The sequence below is a fragment of the Hemiscyllium ocellatum genome, chromosome 49 (assembly GCF_020745735.1).
Source record: "Hemiscyllium ocellatum isolate sHemOce1 chromosome 49, sHemOce1.pat.X.cur, whole genome shotgun sequence".
NCBI lineage: Eukaryota > Metazoa > Chordata > Chondrichthyes > Orectolobiformes > Hemiscylliidae > Hemiscyllium > Hemiscyllium ocellatum.
In genome coordinates, this window is record NC_083449.1 from 10,462,778 (window position 1) to 10,487,453 (window position 24,676).

The 24,676-nt window shown below is 44.6% G+C and overlaps 3 protein-coding genes across 3 annotated transcripts in view; 1 reads left to right on the forward strand and 2 right to left on the reverse strand.

Moving 5' to 3' along the window:
• LOC132837101 (histone H4-like) overlaps window positions 1-24,676 on the forward strand; it is a 468,073-nt gene that overhangs the window by 334,239 nt on the left and 109,158 nt on the right. The gene's annotated exons all lie outside the window — the stretch shown is intronic.
• LOC132837230 (uncharacterized) lies at window positions 807-1,751 on the reverse strand. Its single transcript, XM_060856950.1, has one exon. It carries the CDS (start codon window positions 1,659-1,661, stop codon window positions 1,389-1,391), a length of 273 nt encoding a protein of 90 aa, XP_060712933.1. The 5' UTR covers window positions 1,662-1,751; the 3' UTR covers window positions 807-1,388.
• LOC132837112 (histone H1.11L-like) lies at window positions 2,070-3,347 on the reverse strand. The gene has a single exon (XM_060856807.1). The coding sequence runs from the start codon at window positions 3,327-3,329 to the stop codon at window positions 2,649-2,651; it is 681 nt and encodes a 226-aa protein (XP_060712790.1). The 5' UTR covers window positions 3,330-3,347; the 3' UTR covers window positions 2,070-2,648.

A 24,676-nucleotide genomic window follows, 5' to 3' on the forward strand; every position in this document is an offset into this window, starting at 1 on the left:
ACTGGGACAGTGAATGTGGAATTTTTGCTGATGTCAGAACTAGTGCAAATTAAAATAATGTCTAAAGACGATTAACGAGCTCAGTCGGAAGAACGTTCTGTAATGTTGAATCAACATATTGAAGTGCTTCCGAAATGTGAAATGAAGAGATTAATTGCAGATTGCAGTTCTTGGCGCGTGTATTTGTTTCTGCCAGTTCTTCAGGTCCAGAGAGAAAAAAAATAGGGAGAGATGCAAATGAATGAGCGAGAGAGATTGTCTGAAGTATATATTTATAACCTAATTAACAAGTGTTGATGAATTCCCCTCTAAGCAACGTTCTCCTTTTTATATACATCATTTTTCTACGTAAACATACTCCGTTATTTGTGAAATGGCGGGCTTTTCAAATTGGAAGGAAAAGTGTTGATGATTTGGCGCTGACATCAGAGTGGAGAATGTGCCCTCTCTTCTCTGCCTCTCGGAAGCATATTAAATACCATTGAATCTTTGATTTCTTTCTGTTTGCTGCTATTTGTCAAGTCACTCTCTAATATTTGATTATTCCAGGAGGGACAAGCCGTGGTTGGGGTGTGAGCCCTGAGTGTCACCACTCGGAAACAAAAGAAGTGCTCCTTTTCTTACAGACCCATGGATAGATACATTACACATTTTTATTTTAATTTCCAAAACTCCGCGCGGGTTCCGTTGTGTTGCAGAATAGTGTAAATGAGGCTTTCTGCTGTCTGTTAGAAGCTTTCAAAATGAACCGAGATCGAACCAGAACAGTTGCCGGACTGTGATTTTTAATGAGCTTTTGCAATAAAGGGGGCACGGTATTAAAATAATATCTAAAGGCGGTGTTCGTTATTAATGCGCATTGCGCCGAAGAACTTTCGTGAAATCCTCACAGGGCTGAATGATGTTATTCATTCCCTCCGAAGACAATCTCGAATCTTTCAAATAGCTTCTAGACTCATTACTGGAAAAAAAATTGCAAATTAATGACTAAATACGAATGCTTCCTTCTCGAATCTACATTTTGGCAGGATTTTCAAATTTGAAAGAAAACGGTTGATGATTTGGCGCCATGTTTTCCCGCCTGCTTTCTCAGCAATGATCATATAGTTACAGCTGGTGGGAACACCAAGGGGCACAGAGGGAATTTAATCCCGGAATTAATACTGCGCTACTATAATGAAGCATGTGAAAGTTATATAACATTCACAGCGGCGTATATTCTAATCACTGCCGCTTGTGCGATCTGTGTCTTCAACGAGATCCCCTGAAATGTATTACTGACGTGACGCCTGTCCCTTTTAATATCATTCAAAGCCATGTTCCAACGTCTGCAATCGCTTGACTGGTGCTTTATTGTTTACTAACTTTATTGTTCAACTGACTCCCTATTAATGTTTTACTCGGGCCCTGCGCAGGTCGTTCTTGAAGTCCTGAGCGATCTCTCGCACCAGGCGCTGGAAAGCACGTTTGCGGATCAGCAGCTCGGTGGATTTCTGGTAGCGGCGGATCTCCCGCAGAGCCACCGTGCCGGGCCTGTAGCGATGGGGTTTCTTCACTCCGCCCGTGGCCGGAGCGCTCTTGCGGGCCGCTTTGGTCGCCAGCTGCTTGCGGGGAACATTCCCTCCGGTGGATTTGCGCGCTGTCTGCTTGGTTCTGGCCATTCTCTTCCACTCTCTGTAACACACACAGGCTGCTGCTGTCAAAGCTGAGGCTCCTGCCGTGCTGCGTGTTGAAGGGAATGGAGAGCCCGCCCCCCCCAGAGCTGGGATTGGATACAACCCTGTCTCTCAGCCCACAGAAAAGCAGCTCTGGAAGGGACAGAAAGGGCAGGAAAAGAATTGTTGGAATCTGATTGGTTCACTGGAAATGACAGTTGGTCAATTTCAAAATACCCGCCGAATTCACCCTCACAAACTTTGAGATTAAAGTAACCATTAAAACGCAAAACACAATCGGTCTGCAACTCAGATAGAATTTAATATTTTATAGTAACTCGTTAAAACCTAATTAGCAATCAGCGCGGGCAGGAGGCGGTATCATTGCCTGATCTGCCTGTCACAAGCAGGAGGAAAGGCGGGGTTTAAAACAGCCCAGGCAAACTGAACGGGGAGAATGTGCAAACTCCACTCAGAAGTCCATGGCGCTGAGGCATCAGTGCTAACCTCTGAACCACCGTGTCGCCCCTGGGTTTTTTTTGTGTATTACCCCCAGATTGTAACGAGCCCGACGACAATGTGGGATTGCTGCGTGAACTGTCTGTAAGAGGCAGATGGAAGGAACACGCCATGAAAACATCCGCAGGGTCTATCAAAACTGAACAAAGTAACACTCCTGAACGGGTCAATGAAATACAAATACTACACTATGTCACATTCGTGACTCGGTAGCTATAAGTCGCGAAGTGAAATAACTAGACGGAGATCAATAAACTCTCTCTATATGATACCTTTCCCATTCACAGGTCGCCGCTCTCGTAAACCATGGCATGAGTGTGTATTTCAGTTATTCAGATCAATTAACATCTCAGGTAGATTTGTTTGGCGTCGGGACAGGGAACATTGGATCCGGCCTCAGCTCTTTCCTGAGATTTGTGGGTGGCTCTGATAAGAGCCTTTGGGTTCAGATGGTTACATGTTACACTGACTGGTTCATTTCTTTGCTGCTGTCTTGGTTACTTTCCCTTTGGGCTTGGCCTTGCCTTTAGCCGGTTTGCTGAGGGGTTTGGGGGCTTTCGGACCCTTGGCCTTTTTCACCTTCTTCACGGGAGTCCGTTTCTTTGGCGCTGCTTTGCTCACCACTTTCTTTGGCGGTGCCGTCTTCTTGCCGCTCGCTTTCTTGGCTGGGGATTTCTTGGTTATCGCTTTCTTGGCTGGGGATTTCTTGGCTGTCGCTTTCTTGGCCTGGGATTTCTTCGCTGTCGCTTTCTTGGCCGGTGATTTCTTCACCGCCGGTTTCTTGGCGGCCGCTGATGTTCCCGCCTTCTTTCCCGCTTTTGCCTTGACTGGATTCTTTGGGAGTTTGAAGGAGCCGGAGACGCCCTGGCCCTTGACCAGAACAAGGGAGCCGTTCGCCAGGCACCTCCTGATACTCATCTTGATCTGTGTCTTTCGCTTTCCCACATCGATCCCACTTCGCTCTAGCGCCTTCTTTACTGCGGACAGAGACGCCCCTTTGCGATCCTTGATATCTCCGACAACATTCAGAATCAGCTCGCCCAACTGGGGACCGGGTGTTTTTTTCCTGGGAACCGCCGCCTTCTTCTTGGGTGCCTTGGCTTTAGTGGGAGCGGAGGCTGGAGGCGCCGTTTCGGTGGCTGCACTGTCGCTCATGTTGAGAACTCTGCGCTGAATCTCTCTCTGGGTCAGTCTGAACTGGGTCAGCAATGAAGCTGCTGGCGGCGGCGCTGAGCAACTTCAAGGCAGCGAGCGGACGGCGCAGGGACAACCTGCCGTCAGCTTCCTGCTCGTGCTGCCTCTCTGTGTTTCTCTAACGGCCTAAACTCTCCGATTCCTCTGAAATTCCGCATTTCCAGAGAGCCAGGCTGGATCGCTCCTGACCCAGACGCGGGAAGGTTTGCGACTGAAAAGTTTTCACTCGAAAAGATGGCTCCGCTGTCGAGTTAAACGCATTGTGCTGCCGTACAGATCGAGCTGTTTGAGCTGAACGCTGACATTGTCGGTACATTTTGACTAAAATCTTGAAATCAACGAATATATTGTCTTAAATTCTACCTTTGGGGTCTAGTGGGGGAGCCGGGGAATAAGTTGAATTGAAAATGTTTTTGATTTTCACAAGAGAGACCCAGAAATATCATAATATTCATGGACACACAAACACAGTTACGTTCGACTAACCGTCCGCCCTTTTCCGACGGTCTCTCTGACACAATATTCACATTCACACAGTCACACGCCAAAAATATCACCAAATGTAAGTGTGAAAGGATAGAATTTCTCCTCCTTTCAACTTTTGCTGCCGTGTCCAGGGAGTTAGTTGTAGTTTTTCTCCTCAGAAACTGTTACACTCTCATCAGCTCCACTGTTTGCATCCTCAAAGATGGCCAGTCGGTTTATCAAGCTTAGAAGACAGAACAGTGTGCACTGATCCTGAATACTGTTTTGTCAAATGCTTCGCAATTGAAGCTTTCAATTTGATTTTTTCCCTGCAGGCTGACTGGTCTATCGTTCACAATTTTATACCTGCCTCCCTTTTCGATTGGATTGCTTATACTACCTAGCCCCCAATCTGTGTACATTATTGCAGAGCTTATGGAATCTTGGAACATGACCATCACTGCATCCAGTATTACTCAGTCCACTACATTAAATACTCTGGGACGTAGATGATCAAGGACTGGTGTTTCCCAACCTTCAATCCTATCCAATGTCCCAACATCATTTCCCAAATATACTGATTTGGTTCAGTTCTTGCCTTTCACTAAACTCACCAATATCACTACTGTGTTAGTTGTGTGAACATTTGTGAACAGAGAACAATAGTATGTTAACGTTTTTGAGACATTTTTGTTCCCCATTTTGAACTTCCCTCTTTAATGTTGTAAGTGGCATGTGGTCCTCTTTGTCAACCTATTTATGTTCATTTCTCTCTTTACACACTTATTAGTGTTTTAGCAGGTTTTTTTTATAAAATGGTTTCCACAACATTACTCTCTTCTTCATTTGTTCTTTGTTAGTTAAATCCCTTTTTGCAATCATTTGCTGAATTTGGATCTGTTTGCAGCCTTCCCGTCTCCCTATATTTCTTCCCAAATTGTAGGCCTTTTCTTTGGACCAAAAATTATCTTAAGTAGTCGTTTCAAGTTTCACAACATTCTTTTTTATAGGAGAGAGACCAGAATTGCATATAATATTCCAAAAGTGGCATTACCAATGTTCTGTAAACCCATAACATGTTCTCCTAAGTCACATATGCAGAGCTCTGACCAGTAAAGGAAAACAAATCAAATGCCTTCTTTGCTATTCTATCTAACTATAACCCCACATTCAAGTAACAACGAACCTGCATTCCATTTGTTCAGCAACACTCCACAGGACCTTTATGTTAAGTGTGTAAGTCCTGCCCTGATTTGCCTTTCCAATTGCAGCACCTCATATTGATTTAAATTGAACTCAATATGTCACTCCTGGGTCCAGTGGCCCATCAGATTGAGATCCTGCTGTATTCTGAGGTAGCCTTCTTTGCTGTTTACTACACCTACAATTTTTGTGTAATCTGCAAACTTACTAACAATACCTGCAACCTCACATCCAAATCATTCGTAAGAATGTGGAGGTGTAGGTGCTGGACAAGAGTGTGCTAAGTTAAAAATGACACTGCACCAGGTTATAGTCCAACAGGTTTATTTGGAAGTACAAGCTTTCTAAATCCAGACACCTGATGGAGGAGCAGCACTCTGAAAGTTTGTACTTCTAAATAAACCTGTTGGAATATAACCTGGTGTTGTCATTTTTTAACTAAAATCATTTATGTAAATGATGAAAAGCAGTGGACTCAGCAGTGATCCTTGTAGCACAACAATTGTCACAGGCCTCCAGTCTGAAAAGCATCCCTCCACCACCACCCTTTGTCTTTGAACAAGTTCTGTATCCAAATGGCTAGTTCTCCCTGTATTCCGTGTGATCCAATCTTGGTAACCAATTTCCCATGGGGAACCTTGTCAAACGCCTTACTGAAGGCCATATAGATCACATCCACCACTTTGCCCTCATCAGTTACCAATTCAAAAAAATCTCAGTCGAGTTCACGATATATGACTTCCCACATAGAAAGTCATGTTGACTACCCCTAATCAATCCTGGCCTTTCAAAAAGATGTAATCCTATCTCTCACTGTCCCTCAACTGTTTGCCTACTGTTGATGTTACACTCACTGATCAATAGTTCCCTGGCTTTTCCTTACCACCTTTCTTAAATAGTGGCACCACGTTAGCCGGCCTCCAGCCTATTTGCACTTCAACTATGATTATGGATGATACAAATATCTCAGCAAGATTAGATTCAATTACTAACAGTGTGGAAACAGGCCCTTCGGCCCAACAAGTCCAGATCGACCCACTGAAGCGCAACCCACCCATTCGCCTACATTTACCCCTTTACCTAACACTACGGGCAATTTAGCATGACCAATTCCCCTGACCTGCACATCTTTGGACTGTGGGAGGAAATCAGAGCACCCGGAGGAAACCCACGCAGATACAGGGAGAATGTACAAATTCCATACAGTCAGTCACCTGAGTCGGGAATTGAATCCGGGTCTCTGGCGCTGTGAGGCAGCAGTGCTAACCATTGTGCCACCGTGCCGCCCACTCAAGGGGCCCAACAATCACATCCCTAGCCTATCATAATTTTCCAGGTTCGCCAGATCAGGTGCTCGTGCTTTATCCACCTTTTCCGTTTAAAATCATCCAGCAGTAATAATCCTCTGTATTATGGACATTTTTAAAGATGTCACTACCTGTTTCCCCATATTCTATATCTTCCACTTCCTTCTCCTCTGTAAGCACTCGCTTATTATCTCCCACTTTTCCTTTTCTTCTACACGTAGGCTGCCTTGGGGCCATCTTCTTTCCCTGGTTACCCTTTTGACCTTCATGTATTATTAAAATCTATTTGAATTCTCCTTAACATATTTGCCAAAGGTATGTTATGTCCCTTTTTTGCCCTCCTCATTTCCTTCTCAAGTATATCCCTACCGCCTTTATACTCTTCGAAGGATTCACTCAACCTCTCCTGAATTTAACTAACATATGCTTCCATTTTATTTGGACCAAAACCTCAACTTCTTTTCTCATGCAGCACTTCCTACACCTACCAGGCATGCCTTTCACCCAAACAGGAACATACTGTCTCTGTACCCTCATTTTCTAAGGTTTTCCCGTCAGTCAACTTTTGAAAGTTTTTGCACAATACTCTCAAAATTGGCCTTCCTCCAAATTAGAAAAACAATGTTTAGATCTGGTCTATCCTTTTCCATCAGAGTTTTAAAACTAATAAAATTATGGTCATTGGCCCCAAAGTGCTCCCCCACTGACACATCATTATATCACAAGAGTAGGTCAAGATTTACACCTTGTCTAGAAAATACATTCACATACTGAATCAGAAACTTTTCTTGTACACACTTAAGAAATGTCTTTCTGTCTAAACCATTAACAATATGGCAGCCATAATCTATGTTTGAATGTTCAACTCCCTCACCATAACCACACCATTATTCCTGCAGATCTACGATCTCCTGACAAATTTGTTTCTCAATATCCTGTTGACTGTTAAGGTGTCTACAGTCCAATCCCAATAAGATGATTAAACCCTTTCTTATTTCTCATTTCCATCCAAATAATTTCCATGGATATAAGTCCAGGAATATCTTCCCTCAGTAAAGATGTGATCTTATCTCTTACCAAACATGTCACTCCCCATTTTCTCTTGCTGACCCCTCCCCCCATCCTTTCTATAACATTTGATTCCTGGAACATTAAGCTGCCAGTTGTGTCATCCCCAAACCATGTCTTTCTAATTGCTATGATATCCCAATTCCAATCCCATTTTCCTAACCATGTCCTGAGTTCATCCTCCTTCCCTGTTAGGCCTCTTGCATTGAAATAAATGCAGTTTAAGTTATCAATCCAACCACATTCTCTGCTACGTTCCTGTCTGCCCTGGGTGTTTGACTTACCGACTCACCAGCCTCAGATTGATATCTTTGTTCACTATCTCCCCGGTTCCCACTGACCTCACCCCATGCCCACACCTTGCTAATTTAACCCGTCCCCAGCAGCTCAAGGAAATGTCCCTGCCAATATGGTAGATCCCCTCCAATTCAGGTGTATTCCATCCTTTTTTTCTACAAGTCACGTCTTTCCCAGAAGAGATTCCAATTATCCAAAAATTTGAACACCTCTCCCCTGCACCAGCTCCTGAGTCGGGCATTCCGCTGCTCTATCATCGTATTCCTACCCTCAGTCGCTCGTAGCAGTGGGAGTAACCTAGATATTACTACCAAACATGAACTCCTTTCTAAATTTTTGCCCCTCTTCCTTATTCTTCCTTCAGAATCTCATCCCTTTCCCTTCCTATGTAGGTAGTTCCAATATGTACGTCCCTTTGATAATATCCTGCACTCTCTCCGAAATATCCTTGATCCTTACACCAGGGAGGCAACACACTATCCTGATTTCACGCTATCGACCAGAGAGACGTCTATGCCGTTGACAAAGAGATTCGAGTTTTGTTATTTGTAAAAGGAGGACCTTCGAAATCGCAACGACTTCCATCTAAAACGATAAAGGCAGCTGATGTCAGGGAACACCGCCTTGATGTCGGATAAGTTCCCCACTAAGGCACTCACCATGCTGACTTGGAAATAAAACCTCTTTCTTTCACTGTCATTGGATCAAGACCCTGGAACTCCCTATTCATGGCATTGTGGGCAGCACATGGACAACAGCTGTTCCAGAAGGTGGCTCAACACCGCCTTCTCAAAGGGATGGAGAATAAATGGTAGGCTCAGTCAGCGACATCCACGTTCGGAGTGAATAAACAAAAACAGCTGGGGGTGTCTCGTTGTGGCATACAATGCATCACAAAGTTTCTGTCTACAGCATACCTGACACTAAAATCTGTCATCCACGATAAACTAAACCGAGTCCCAGAGATGTTATTGCACACCAAGTCTGACTTTTCCACGGGCCTCCTGACCCAGAAATAAGCACTGACACTGTGACGCAAGGCTCTCTCCATCAGTTATTTTCTGCCTTCGTAAGACTGGTCCACTTATTCCATCTCTCTGTATGATACTTTGAGTTAATATTTGTGGATATGGGGTCAGCAGGATTAAATACCACAGTTAACATTCGATCAGACGTGATGTTATCGAATGGGGGAGCAAACATGATGGGCCGATTGGCCGCCAGCTTCCCCGCTCCCTGATCAGATTGACCAGTGAGCCGGAGGGAGGAGTTATTAACATGACCCGGGAATGAGTGCCATTGGAGCTTCACAAAGGGACAATGTCCCAGCTCGAAACGTTATCTGCTCTTTCCCCCACAGCCCCAGTTCCTTTGGTCAAACTGGGAGAATTAGGGAAATGACCAATTGATGTTTGTTTCTGGGAATTTTGGGGAAAACATCGTACGCTCGCCCTCCCCAATGCTGATTGTTCCTGACCAGAGGAGCGCATGCGTGAGAGCCTCTGCCAGCGCTGCCATTGAGGAGCATTTACTCAGTGAGTGTAAGAGGTTTGTTTGAAACAGACCGCAATGGAGAGATCAGCGCCCAGGGAAGCGAGGGAACAGCAGGCTCCTTCCAGCGGCACATCGGGATGGGAGCCTGGGACACAGAGGGGGCTCCGAGACCGGGACTGTTTCGGGGTGAGTTCAGGGAAGTTCTCTGTTCTGTTCCATTCTCCCGGTTCGGGGGCTGTTTGTCAGAGGCCGAGCGGAGCAGGAACTGGTCCCAGCACGTGGAGTAACCGGACGGGGGCGGGGGTTGGGGGGCAAGAGAGAGGCCTTTCTCGGGCTGTGTGTGGGCCTGCTGAGGGAGGCAGAGCGGGAAAAAGCTGCTGTGGGACATTCTTGTGGTTTGCAATCCCATAAACACGGATGGAAATTCATTGTTTGGCTTCTGTTTCACGCTGAAAATGTGTTGCTGGAAAAGCGCAGCAAGTCAGGCAGTATCCAAGGACCAGGAGAATCGACATTTCGGGCATGAGCCTTTCTGTTTCACGATGTTCATTGCGAATAGACATTGAAATAAAGGACAATAGAAACAAATGTGATAATCCTGTGTAGAATAAATATAGAAGGCACCGGGTAAACGTATCCAAGTATGTGAAATCGTGCCTAGTATTTGTTTTTCAACAGTTAATGTGTTGGGAGCTGGAAATTGAACTGTGTAATCATTCCATTTGTGGAGATGTCCATATGTTGGTGAGTTTATTTTATCTCACTGAAATATTTTAGAATTTGGGAAACAGAAAAAACTGGAAGGAGTCAGGGCTCGAGTGGAACCAGGATCTGCACTGTTCTCCTTGCCCTGTTCAAAAACAAAGAATTATAATGATCATGACCTGAATATTGCATTGATCATTTGATGTCTTCCTACTCAGCTGCCAGTGATTTATAGGAGCTCTCTCTTTTGTCTTTCTCCAGGCAAATATTTGATGGATCAATCCAAGAATGACCAGCTGCTTCTCACATCCAGCAGGTATGTTACTACTGTCAGAGAGGAGAATATCCTTTCCACTAAGCGGATTGAGTCAGACACACATTGAGCTCCATTTCCAGAAGTACACATTCAACCCAAGAGTTAAACACAACTGCCGATATATAAATGTACATTATTTTACCCTGTTCTCAGTGTTTACCACCTCAGTGACAGTAAATTCTGTTATTCAAAGCCAATTATCATTCATAAAAGATTAGAAGCAGGTTAGCCTGTATGCTTATAATAAATACACATTTATGAGCTGCATCAAATTCATATGTAGATTTGGCATTTTTAAAGTTACAATCAATTTGAACAAACCGATCATGGTGTTACATTGTTATAACAAATATAAATATGAAGTGTATATTTGAGTACAGACATAGAAGCAATGTTGGACATTTGAGTAATTGAGCAGGACAAAATTGTTCCAGGATTTGAACATCTTTCCTTCAGTAAGGTGTCCAGAACAGAACAAAACCAGCCTGGGTAACAGAAGGCCAACTCCTTTTGTCAAATGTATTTCTAAATTCAGCTACTGTTGCCTGTAAGGTGTAACACACATATAAAGAAATACCCAACAGAACAAAGATGCATCTCCAAAATGATCTAATATTCTCCATTCAATACTTGTGCTGTCTCCAGAATTAATTTATTTTCTGCTCTCTGTTATGTATTGGGTGTTGGGTTAGCTCACTTGGCTGGATGGCTCGTTTGGAATGTGGAGTAACATCGACAGCATGGGTTTGAATCTCTCACTGGCTGAGGTTACCATGAAGGACTGTCCTTCCCCACCTCTACCCTTGTCTGAGGCATGGTAACGCTCAGGTTAAACCATCACCTATCAGTTGTTACTCTCTCGCTCTGACACTCCAGGTGAGGTCTAACAAGGGTCTTGTACAAGTTCAACATCACCTCCCTGTTCTCGGACTCTCGGCCCTGATTAATGAAGCCAAGGATGCTGTGTGTTTTATTAACCCCTCTCCCCGTTATGCCACCTTCACTGATCTGTGCACATATACCCCCAGCTCCATCTGTTCCTGCATCACCTTTTAGAACTTTACCCCCCTATTTTGTATTGTCTTTCCATTTCTTTCACACAGTGTCCTTCACCAAATTTGTATTAGATCAATTTTTGTCTTTATTTTCCAGTGTTGACGAATTAAAACCTATTTTGTAAGTCAAACTTCATTTTCTCCCTCCGTGTCATTTTGTTTCATTTCCTTGCTACTAACCAACAAAATAATTCTGGTCTCCTTCTTATTGGAAAGATGTTGTGAAAGTTGAAAGGGTTCAGAAAAGATTTACAAGAATGTTGCCAGGTTTGGAGGATCTGAGCTACAGGGAGAGGCTGAACAGGCTGGGGCTGTTTTCCCTGGAGCGTCGGAGGCTGAGGGGTGACATTATAGAGGTTTACAAAATTATGAGGGGCATGGATAGAATAAATAGGCAAAATCTTTTCTCTGGGGTCGGGGAGTCCAGAACTAGAGGGCATAGGTTTAGGGTGAGAGGGGAAAGATATAAAAGAGACCTAAACGGCAACTTTTTCATGCAGAGGGTAGTACGTGTATGGAATGAGCTGCCAAAGGATGTGGTGGAGGCTGGTACAATTGTAACATTTAAGAGGCATTTGGATGGGCGTATGAATAGGAAGGATTTGGAGGGATATGGGCTGGGTGCTGGCAGGTAGGACTAGATTGGGTTGGGATATCTGGTCGGCATGGACGTGTTGGACTGAAGGGTCTGTTTCCATGCTGTATATCTCTATGACTCTATAACTCCACAAAAACATTCAGGCTAGGATCAGGTTGAGCCCATCTGGCCCCTCAGAAAACTGCTCGCCTATTTGATACAATTGTAGTTGATCCCATCTCAGCCTCAAATCCACCTAGCTGCTCACACTCTCTTTGACCCATCACTGCATAAATTGAAAGAGGAGACAGACAGAACGTTAGTCAGTGTCCTGGGTGGTGGTGGCGGGTTCCCACAGATGTACAACCCCCTCCTCATTTGAGAGATTTCATTCCTCCTTATCTCCATTTTCAGTCTGCCCAGTCCCTTATCCTAAAACAATAACCTCTCATTCTAGATTGTCCCACATGAGCAAACATCCTTTCTCCATCTCCTTTGTCAATCCCCACTTTAGCATCTTAGAACTAATTGAGGGTTATATCTTCCAAAATCCAGAGTAACACCCTTCATCTCTGAAAATGATTGAGTGAATCTCTTCAGAACTACTTCCAGTATAACTGCATCTGTCCTCTAGAGATCAAAATTGTACAAGACTAACCTTTCATCTTGGCAATCAATTCAGCGAACCTCCTCTGAACTCCTCCTAATTCAACTACATCCCTCCTCAAGTAAGGGGACCAAACCTGTCTGCAATAGTCTGGATATGGAAACCCCAATACCTTGTCCAGTTGCAGTAACATTTCCCTACTTTCATACTCCATTCCTTTCGCAATAACTGCCTTCCTTATGACCCACTGTAGCTGTATACTACTTTGAGATTCATGCACAAAGACACCCTGCTCCCTTTGCACCAACACAATTTGAACTTTCTCTCCCATTCAGATGACAACTTGCCTTTTTCAATTCTTCCAACTACAATGGATAGCCTCACCACTGACGAGACTGACCAACGCTCAGTTCAGTGCCTAACGGAAATTGATAGTGTGTCCTCGATTTGAACTATTGTACTTTAGATTTGCAAACGAGTCAGACACAATGGGTCCATTTGCTCCAAATTGTCTAACAAATGTAAAATTGCTGGGTTTGCACCCCAGAGTGATTTTCAGGTTATTTGGACAGTGTTTGAATGCTGTTCGAAGTTGCTAAACACCTCACTAATTTACCTGTGCCATCGAGAACTGTTGGAAGAATCAGCTGGAGAAAATGAGAGAGAAAGAACATGGGAAAGTTTTACTGTAAATATTCAGCTTCTCCTGCTAGCAAATGAATCTGGATTCTTTGACTGATGTGCAAGCAACAAGCATTCCAATGTTAACCTTTACTTTATATCTGTGCTGTCCATTACTTTGTATGTCTCCCCAAGGAATTTCATCTGCCACTTGTTCAGCCTGCCCATATTCCCACATAGTGTTTTATTATTTGTTTTTAAATTCACTTGTGGGTTGTGGAAATCACTGGCTGGGCCAAGAATTTATTATCCATCCCTCGTTAGCCCCTTGAGAAGGAAGTAGTGAGCTGCCTTATTTAACCACTGCAGCCCCTGTGCTGTAGGTAGACCCACAATACCATTAGAAAGGGAACTGCAGGATGTTGACCCAGCAACACTAAATGAACAGCTAAGATATTTCCATGTTGGGATAATGAGTGGCTCAGGGAGAAACTTGCAGGAGGTGGTATTCTCATGTATCTGCTGTCCTTGCCCTTCTAGATGGAACTGGTTGTGGATTTGGAAGGTGCTGCCTGAGGACCTTTGGTTAATTTCTGCAGTGAATCTCATAGATGATACACACTGCTGCTACTGAGCACGGGTAGTGGAGCATGTGGATATTTGTGGATACAGTGCCAATCAAACATGTGTTGTGTTATCTCTGGATGGTGTTTGTCTTCTCAATTGTTGTCTACAAGATGCACTGCAGAAGTGAGTGCATTTGCGTGTGTGAAATGTGTGCGTGTCTCTCTCTCTCATATACTTGCACACCTTCATACTCTCAGTCAAACACACTCTCACTCATACTCTCTCATACACACACCCTCATACACTCTATGTGAGCAACTATAGTTTGAAACCCATGTCGAATCCCGACTGGAGAACGAACACCAACATTACCTGCCAGAGTGTCTCACCCACCTTGTTTCCTGGTCCAGAGTTTAATGTGAAGCCATGTGACAAGAGAAAGGATCAGAAACATTGGGACAATGAGTGCTGCCATCTCAGCGCTGTGTTCCTGTGCTGGATTCAGAGAGCGATTTCCTATCAATAACATCATTCCTTCAGCAAACACCAATCTTAGTGTTTCCTATTCCCTGTTGCCCTGACCCTCTGCTAACACCCGTCCATTCGGAAGGATAACCTTGTGTCTGTGAAATTCGCTCCAAACCCCCACCATCGCAGTGGCTTCACTGTTTCTGTGCAGCCTGTCTCATTAATAACAACCCATCAATCCAACCCAGACTCTTCAATGCTAAACCCAAAAGATCACTCTGCACCCACTCTCTCTAAATTGTCAGCTAGAAATTAATGTCCCTCATTCTCACGGCCTATATATAATCGAGGCAAAACCTCCCTTTGTCCTCTACCTGCCAGCGGCAACTGTGCCATTCGTAGAGAAACAATTTGGCCCCTCCACAGCCTGCTCGGCCCATTCAATGGAGTTATGGCTGATCACCTAACTTGGTCCCGTGTCTCCCCGCGCTCTCCCTTTCGCTCTTAAGAACTCTATCCAACTCCTTCCTGAACAACATTCAGTGTTCTGGTCATGACTGCTTTCTGTGGCAGAGAATTCCACATTCTCCCCACTCTCTGGATAAAGACATCTCTCCCCATCTCAATCTTGCACCGTCTCCTTTGGGCTGTGACCCGCTGGTTCTGGACTCTCCATCCGGTCACCAGAAACACCCTCCCTGTGTCTACTCTGTCTCATCTTTGTTCAAATTCATAGGCATCTATGAGACTCCCCCTTAATTCTTCTAAACTCCAATGAATATCATCCTAGCTGATCTGATCTCTCTCCATCTGTCAGTCCTGCCATCCCAGGAATCAGTCTGGGAAACCTTTGCTGCACTCCCTCCATAGACACAATATCCTTCCTCAGGTAAGGAGACCCCAAACTGCACATACAGTTCTCCAGAGTGTGGTGTCACCCTGTCCAATTGTAGCAAGTCACTCCTGCTCCTGGACTTGAATCCTCACACGATGAAGGTCTCCCTAATCTGAAAAAGGATGTTACTCTCCCCCTCTCCGCAGACCTGCTGAGTTTCTGAAGCAATTTTTTTCCAAGTGTTCATGTCAAGTGTTCAGTCACACCCAGTGAAGAATGGAAGAACGGATGAAGAATGAATTACCTGGCTCTGTGAGGTTGATGGAATTACTGGTCATATTAAATATCGTTCTGACCCCTGTTGATTGCGACACACTGGTATCTGCCTTGGTGCTGGGACTGGAAGGATTCAATAACCAGCTCTGTACTTCAGAGCTAGAATTGGAATTCCTGATGGCATTCTTTAAGGCTTTCTGTTGAAAGTAGTATTCAAAGTAGGGTGCAGTACCTCACTACACACTCAATACACATTCTAGAACGAGACGACTGTTTATTGGCTCCGGGGTGAGGAAACCCCAGCAACAGGAACTGCAACAAAACAAGACAAAGAAGAAATAAAAGATTGGATGCTGAAATTGTCTCTTTTTTTCATTGATGTTATTTTCGATGACAGGATAATAATTGATGGAAAGGAGAAATAAAACAAGTGAGATTTCACATCATTACAAAGTCTTCCTGTATTGTCAAATCTACTTTTTCAAAGATTGTGTTAACTATGGATGGCCAACCATTGCCTCTTGATGTTCAATGATGTGACCATCACTGTCCCCACCCCCTGCAGTATCAACATTCTGGAGGTTAACGTCATGCTCCCCTCCCCCACCCCACTACCACCATCCGGGGGTTACCATCAATGTCACCACTATCAACATCCGGGGCTAACGGTCACTGTTCCCATTCCCACATCACTATCAACATCCAGGGGGTTATGATCACTGTCCCCACCCCCTGCACTATCAACATCCTGGGGGTTACTGTCACTGTTCCCATTCCCACCCCACTATCAACATCCTGAGGGTGACCGTCACTGTCCCCATCCGCATACAGCTCTCAACATCCTGGGAGTTACCATCACTATCCCCACCCTCTTCCCACTATCAACATCTTGGGGGGTTAAAGTCACTGTCCCCAACCCCACTATCAACATCCTGAGGATTACTGTCACTGCCCATCCCCACTATCAACATCCTGAGGGTTACTGTCACTGCCAACCAGCTCATCACTATCAACATCCTGGAGGTTACCATCACTGACCCCACCCCACCTCACTATCAGCATCCTGAGGGTTACCATCACTGTCCCCAACCTCATCCTACTGTGAACATCTTTGGTGTTAACATCTGCTTGTAATGTCTCAGCTTCTACATTTCTCTGATGGACTTCTTAACAAGGAATCGTAGAAGCAGAGGTCGACAGCACAGAAAATGGACCTTCAGCCAACTAAATCCATGCAATTCAAAAGCAACCAACTCTCTATTCTCTAATACCATTTTCCCAGTCACAGGGGCATATAGCACAGAAATATGCCCATCGGTCCAATCTGTCCATGCCGACTGGATCTCACAAATGAAATGAAACTAGTCCCAGTTGCTTGCTTTTGGCTCATATCCATCTAAATCTTTCCTATCCATATACCTTTCCAAATCTCTTTAGAAGTTGTCTCTGTGCCTACTTCCACCACTTCCTCTGGCAGCTCATTCCAAATATGCACCACCATCTGAGTGGAAAAAGTTACCCCTCAGATCGCTTTTAAATCTTTCCCCTCTCACCTTAAACCAATGCCCCTCCCTAGCTTTGGGCACCCCTACCCTGCAGAAAAGACCTTGCCCATTCACCTTACCCAAGCTTGTATTTCTGCAGAAAAATACAAGTTAAACGTCATAGACCAACCACTATAGACTCTATCCTGGCATCACAAGTGCACATCTAAATCTGGATTCAATGTAGTGAGGATTTCTGTCTCTCTTACTAGCAGTGAGTTCCAGATTCCCCACAACCCTCTGGGTGAAAATGTTTTCCCTCACGTCCCCCTCGAAACCTCCTGGTCCTCACTTTTAATCTATGCCCTCCCCCAATCATTTATCCCTCCATCAAGGGGGGAAACGTTTCTTCCTGTCTACCCTATCTACACCCATTATCTTATACATCTCAATCATGTCACCACACTCAATCTCTGCTCTCAGGAAAACAACCAGTCTTTCCAATCTCTTTCCATCATTGAAACTCTCCAGCCCGCAAGGCAATATCCTGGTCAATCTCCCTCCGCACGCTCCCCCAGTGCAACCATATTGCTCTGACAATGTGGATTTGGATAGAGTTGCTTAGAAACTCACCGATCACTGAAACGGCGAGGAATTGGCTGTTTAGGAAGATTCTCCCTCCTGGTTAGAAACAGCAGAGTAACAATTGCCCTCTTAGCTTTTGCTGATGTTGATGATTGCGTGTATGGTTCTGCAGTGGTTGGAGTATTCCCAGTAAAATTCACCATCCTTGTAGAAAATATATTGAATCGAGGTCTAACCAAGCAGTTTAACAAGGTGTTGTCTCCCTCCACTACTTCATTTCCAGGTGAGCACTCCGCTCTAGGCCTGACACAGGGATGCCTGTGATTAAACCAATCTGTTAAGCACCTTTCTAAGGCAGGAATTGTTGTTGTGCTCAGCAACAAACGGTACTCCCACCCTACACTCAGAGAGAGATAGACACAGAGAGAGAGAGTCATAGAGAGGCAGGGAGAAACAGAAAGAGACATAGACACACACAGGGACCGAGTCAGAAAGAGGCACAAAATCACAGCGCCATCGAGATTAATCAACATAGAAAGTTAAAGCAAATCATGGACAGTCATTTATAGAGAGAGAGAGGGGGGGTGGGAGGGATGGAGGGAGACGGGGGGGGGGGAGAGAGACCTCGCGGTTTGTACAAGCTGCCTCACTGGGAGGGGGGAATCTCTCCTGTCCCCCTCCACCCCCCAATAACCACCATCCTGACCCTCGGGGACGGGACATGTTGACACAGTCCGCTCTCCCTCGGCGCTTTTCCTTCCCGCGTGGCCCCGGCGCCATTTTAACTTCAGGCCCCGCCCCCTCAGGCCCCGCGCGAGATGGCGGTTAACGGCCGCCTCGTGCCCCAAGTGACCGTTAGCAGCTGCTTCAGGGGAAAGACTCTTTAAAGGGACAACCCTTTCAGGAGAGAGAAACAACAGGGCCGGCTCCGGGACTCGCCAAACTCAATCATAATCACAAATACACACACAGACAGAGAGGTGGGAGTGAACAAGAAATTGTGCGGCGGCACATCAAGACCAAAGGCCACTCTCCCGAAGGACGGCTGTCCCGGACTCGAAACGTTGACTCCGCTTTCTCTCTGTCTGTCTCTGGACAGATGCTGCCAGGCCTGAAGCACAAACAAGGTCCTCGGGGGTGAGTCCGAGTTCAGGATCCTATTAAGGTTCGGTTGGCAGATGGATGACAGTGGGAGGGTATGCAATGGGATTAGAAGAATAGAGGCGGAGACTGTTTCCTAAATGGGGAAAGGTTTCGGAAATCTGAAGCACGAAGGGACTTGGGAGTCCGAGTTCAGGATTCTCTTCAGGTTAACAGGCAGGTTCAGTTGGTAGTTAGGAAGGCAAATGTAATGTTAGCATTCATTTCGGGAGGGTTAGAATACAAGAGCAGGGATGTACTGCTGAGGCTGTATAAGGCTCTGGTCAGACCACATTTGGATCATTGTGAGCAGTTTTGAGCCCCTATCTAAGGATCGAGTCCAGAGGGGTTTACAAGAAAGATCCCAGGGATGAAGAACTTGCCTTATGAGGAGAGATTGAGGACTCTGAGTCTGGACTCGATGGAGTTTAGAAGAATGTGGGAGAATCTGATTGAAACTTACAGATATTGATTGGCCCGGTTGGAGTGGACATGGAGATGTTTCCACGAATAGGAGAGACTAGGACCCGAAGGCACAGCCTCAACGTGAAGGGATGTCCCTTTAGAACTGAGATGAGAAGGAATTCTTTCAGCTAGACCCAAGGGAATCTGTGGATCTCATTGCTGCAAGAGGCTGTGGAGTCCAAGTCATTGAGTGTGTTTAAGACAGAGGTGGATAATTTCTTATTTTGTGAATGGATCAAGGGTTACAGGAGATTGCAGGAGAATTGGGCTGAGAAACAAGTCAGTCACGATCAAATGGCAGAACAAGTTTTACTGGCTGAACGGCCTAAAATTGGTCCCATACCATAGGCTTATACTCTGCTGGGTTATAGTCTGGAATCTAATGGAGCTGTTTGGGGTTGTTTATATATAGAGTAACCGTACCAGAGAGTGCAATGCAGCTGGGAGAATGGTTGAGGGGCTTGGGGTGGTTTACATGTAGACACTGTGGAGAGAGTTACAGACTGCAATCTAATTTAAAGGTTCAGCGTAGTTTCTGTTGCAATATCCAGGAATAAGATACAAACTGGACTCTAATCACGAATTCGTTGTCGTTTTTACATGGAATAGCAGACATCTGGGATTGAGATACAGATTGGAATCTTAATTGGGGTTCTGGAAGTTTTACTATGGAATAACAGGTCCCTGAGGGTGAATTACAGACTAGAGTCTAATTGAGGCATTCGGAGTGATTTATGTTTTGAATAACAGAAGCATGGAATTGAATAACAAATTGGAATCTAATTGAGGGGATTAAGATAGTTTATGTTTTGAAAAATTGATACTGAGGAGTGAGTTACATATAAAATCGTTTGGAGAAATTTGATGTGGTTAACATATGATTGAATTTCAGATTCAAATCCAATTGAGGCTTCAGGATGGTTTATACATGAAATAACATATACTTAGGAGTGAGTTATCATCTGGGATCTTACCAATTCGATAGTGTGGTCTATATAAAGAATAAAAGTTATTCAGGAGTGAGTCAAATCAAGGATGTTTGGATGTAGAATAACAGCTAACTGGGAGTGACTTACAGATTGGAATCTCATTGGCAGGGTTGGGGGAGTGGGGGTTGGGGGTGGGGGGTGGTGGCAGTCACAGGTGATTTTATATACAGAAACACCAGATAGGAGAGGGGCAAAGACAGGGGACAATGTAGCCACCATGAACCAATCCAAAAATGATGAATGAGGAGGTTTCCAAGTGCTTTTCCAGCACAGGTTTCCAAGATGGGAGAGAAACGGGCAGACACTCACACAGTCAGGAATAGATGGAAGAATATTTAGATTTCCAAATGGCATCAGATCAAGACTGTCATCATTTTTAAAATTGATGCAACATGTCTTTATGCGTGGGAAATCATGTCTCACAAACTTGATTGAGTTTTGATTGATGAGGGTTGATGAGGGCAGAGCAGTAGATGTGATCTATATGGACTTCCGTGAGACGTTCGACAAGGTTCCCCATGGCAGACTGGTAAGCAAGGTTAGATCTCGGAAAATAGGGAGGACTAGCCATTTGGATACAGAACTGGCTGAAAGTTAGAAGATAGAGGGTGGTGGAGGGTTGTTTTTCAGACTGGAGGCCTGTGACCAATGGAGTGTCACAAGGATCGGTGCTGGGTCCTCTACTTTTTGTCATTTACATAAATGATTTGGATGTGAGCATAAAGAGGTACAATTAATAAGTTTGCAGATGACACTAAAATTGGAGGTGTAGTGGACAGCGAAGAAGGTACTGCATTTTGGGAAAGCAAATCTTAGCAGGACTTATACAGTTAATGGTAAGGTCCTAGGGCATGTTGCAGAACAAAGAGATCTTGGAGTGCAGGTTCATAGCTCCTTGAAAGTGGAGTCACAGGTAGATAGGATAGTGAAGAAGGCGTTTGGTATGCTTTCCTTTATTGGTCAGAGTATTGAGTACAGGAGTTGGGAGGTCATGTTGCGGCAGGACATTGGTTAGGCCATGTTGACATATTGCATGCAATTCTGGTCTCCTTCCTGTCAGAAAGATGTTGTGAAACTTGAAAGCGTTCGGAAAATGAATATCGTTTTATAATTTCGGTACCATAATGGTTACAATGCTGCCTATCTGGTACTTCCTCATTTATGTTGAGTCCAGTGTAAATACAATGAAACCAACAAACATACGAAGTTCCATCCAATAACTTTGTTGATTTGAACACAGCGAGAAATCAGAATGGAGTGTTGCCTTCCTGAGCCAGGATTAAGGGTATCTCGGTGAGAATGCAGAATATTCTCAGACGGGAGAGGAACTAGAAGGAGGTCATTGTGCACATTGGAACTAATGACATAGAAAGGGAAAAGATGAGACTGGAGGGAGAATAACAGAAATTAGGGAGGAATTTAAAAAGGAGGTCCTCGAGGTTAGTACGAGCTAGTGAAGGTAGGAATAGGAGAATAGATCAGATTAATGTGTGGCTGAGGAGCTAGTGCAGGGGAGAAGGGTTCACATTGTTGGGTCTTTGGAATCTCTTTTGGTGTAGAAGTACCTGCGTAAGAAGGACAGATTGCACCTGAATTGGAACATGACTAATACAATGGTAGGGATATTTGCAAGAGCTGCTGGTGGGGATGAAAAGGAGTAAGGTGGGGTGGGACCAAGAAGACAGTGAGGGAAGAGATCAATCTGGGAAAAGGAGCCATTCAAACAGTTAGGGCAGGCATGAACAAAGCAATGATTGAGGTAAGACTGATAAATTAAACTGCATTTGTTTCAATGCAAGAGGCCTAACAGGTAAGGCAGGTGAACTCCAGGCATTTTAGAAACATGGGATTTGCATATCATAGCAATTACAAAGATGTGGTTCAGAGATGCACAGGACTAGCAGCTTAATATTCCAGGATACAAATGGTATAGGAGGGATAGAAAATGGGGCAAGAGAGAAAGGGGGTTTGGCGTTTTTGACAAGGAATAACACTACAGCAGTACTGAGTGAGGACATTCCTGGGAAGACATTCAGGAAAGTGACATCAAAATAAATTAGTTGGGTGGAAATGAGAAATAAGAAAGAGATGATCACCTAATTGGGATTGTACTATCACCCCCCAGTCGTCAGTGAGAAATAGAAAAACAAAGTTGGAAGGAGATCAACTCCTTTGGGACGGTACGGTGGCATAGTGGTTAACACTGCTGCCTCACAGCGCCAGAGACCACAGTCCAAAGATGTACAGGTTAGGTGAATTGGCTATGCTAAATTTGCAAGTAGTGTTAGATGAATGGGTAAGTGTAGGGGTATGGGTGGGTTGCACTTCGGCGGGTTGGTGTGGACTTTTTGAGCCGAAGGGCCTGTTTCCACACTGTAGGTAATCTAATCTAATCAAGCTTTTCTACAAAAATAATAAAGTGGTATCGGTTGGTGATTTTAACTTTCCAAACATAGACTAGGGCTCCCATCATGCTAAGGGTTTAGATGGAGACGAATTTGCTAATTGAGTGCAAGAACATTTTCTGATTCTAGTCGGTGGATGTACCTACTAGAGAAGGTGCAAGATTTGACCTACTCTTGGGAAATAAGGCAGGGCAAGTGACTGAAATGTCAGTGCAGGAGAACTTAGGGGCAAGTGACCAGGGATGGCTCAGTAGTTAGCACTGCTGCCTCACAGTACCAAGTACCCGGTTCTGAATCCAGCCTCGGGTGACTGTGTGGAGTTTGCATGGTCTCCCTATTTCTGCACTGGTTTCCTCCAGGTGTTCCGCTTTCCTCCCACATTCAAAGATGTGCAAATTAGGTGAAGTGGCCATGCTAAATTGCCTGTAGTGTTCAGGGATGTGTACGTTCAGTGCATTAGTCAGGGAAATGGGTCTATTTGGATAGTCTTTGGAGGGTTGGTGTAGATCTAGAACTCTGTTTGCATCATTGATAGTCGCCAGTGAGGTTCTGGAAGATTGGAGGTTGGCTACCGTGGTGCCACTATTTGAGAACGGTTGTAAGGAAAAGCCAAGGGAGTAAAGAGCCTGACATCAATGGTTTTCGAGTAGTTGGAGGGAATCGTGAGGGACAGGATTTATATTTATTTGGAAAGGGTAGTCAACATGTCTTTGTGCGTGGGAAGTCATGTCTTACTAAATTGATTGAGTTAAAAATCACACAACACCAGGTTATAGTCCAACAGGTTTATTTGGACCATGCTCACAGAGTTTATAGCCAAAGGAATCCGGTGTCAGAGAGATGTGGTACAATAAACAATTTTAGAATAAAACTTCCATCTTTCATAATGGAATATGCTGGTTTCTGTTTTTGATAATTAAATTCCAGAAATTCTTTTAAATTACATTCTCAAGATAGCTCAGCTTTTTAAACAACAGTTGTGAAGTCTGTTTGTATCCGAATGCTATGTCAGACTGACAAATTGTCTATAGTTTTGCAGCGTTTTACATAGCTTCATACAGTTTTTGAGCAAAATAAAATATAATCCTTCAAAAAACATTCTCCTGGTTTTGTGTGATTTGCACACCAGTCCAACACTGGCTTCTCCAATTCATAACTTGAGCTTTTTTGGAAGAAGTAACAAAGAGGATTTATGAGAGAAGAGTGATGGACTTGATCTCTGTGGACCTCAGTAAGGTGTCTGACAAGTTTCTTCGCGGTGGACTAGTTGGCAAGGATAGATCACACGGAATAGAGGGAGAAGTAGCCATTTGAACACAGAATTGGCTTGAAGGTAGATGATGGAGAGTCATGGTGGAGGGTTGCTTTTCAGACTGGAGGCCTGTGACCAGTGGTGTGCTGGGTGTTTACATAAATAATTTGGATATGAGCATAAGATATATGGTTAGTAACTTTGCAGATGATACCAAAATTGGAGGTGTAGTGGACAGCGAAGGTTATCTTAGAGTACAAGGGGACCTTGACCAGATGGGTGAATGGGCCGAGGAGTGGCAGATGGAGTTTAATTTAGATAAATAAAGGTGCTGCATTTTGGAAAGATAAATCAGGGTAGGTCTTATACCCTTAGTGGTAAGGTCCTGGGGAGTATTTCTGAACAATGAGACCGTGGAGCGCAGGCTCGTATTTCCTTGCAAGTCTTGCTGCAGGTAGATAGAATAGTGAAGACGGAATTTGGTATGCTTTAATTTTTGGTCAAAGCATTGACTGTAGGAGAAAGTGAGGACTGCAGATGCTGGAGATCACATTCTAAAACTGGGGCGCTGGAAAAGCACAGCAAGTCAGACCATTTGAGGAGTAGGAGAGTTGATATGATGGGCATAAGCCCTTCATCAGGAATGTCATTGCCGGCCAGCTCCAGGATTTCAGCCGTCAGATACTCCAGCACCGCAGCCAGATAGACCGGTGCTCCGGCACCCACCCGCTCAGCATAGTTACCCTTTCTCAGGAGCCTGTGAACACGGCCCACCGGGAACTGCAGGCCAGCCCGGGAAGACCGAGACTTCACCTTGGAGCAAGCTTTTCCAGTGACTTTCCGCACGTTGTCGTAAGCACTTCCAAAGAGAATGCTGCACTCCGCCCACATTGGGGCCTCTTATACCTTCGGGAGGAATGGTGGGGCGGCCATTTCTGATTGGTCCCATTGTTCAGCCCCTCCTCATGTTGTTTCAATTCCCAATCAGATATCTGCCTCATTCCCCAATCCGGAGAGGGCACGGGGAGGGCGGAAAGTACCGGCGCCAAATCATCAACCGCTTTTTTACAATTTCAAAAGTCCGCCAATTTACAAAAAAAGGGATACGTTTTATATTGCAAAATGAA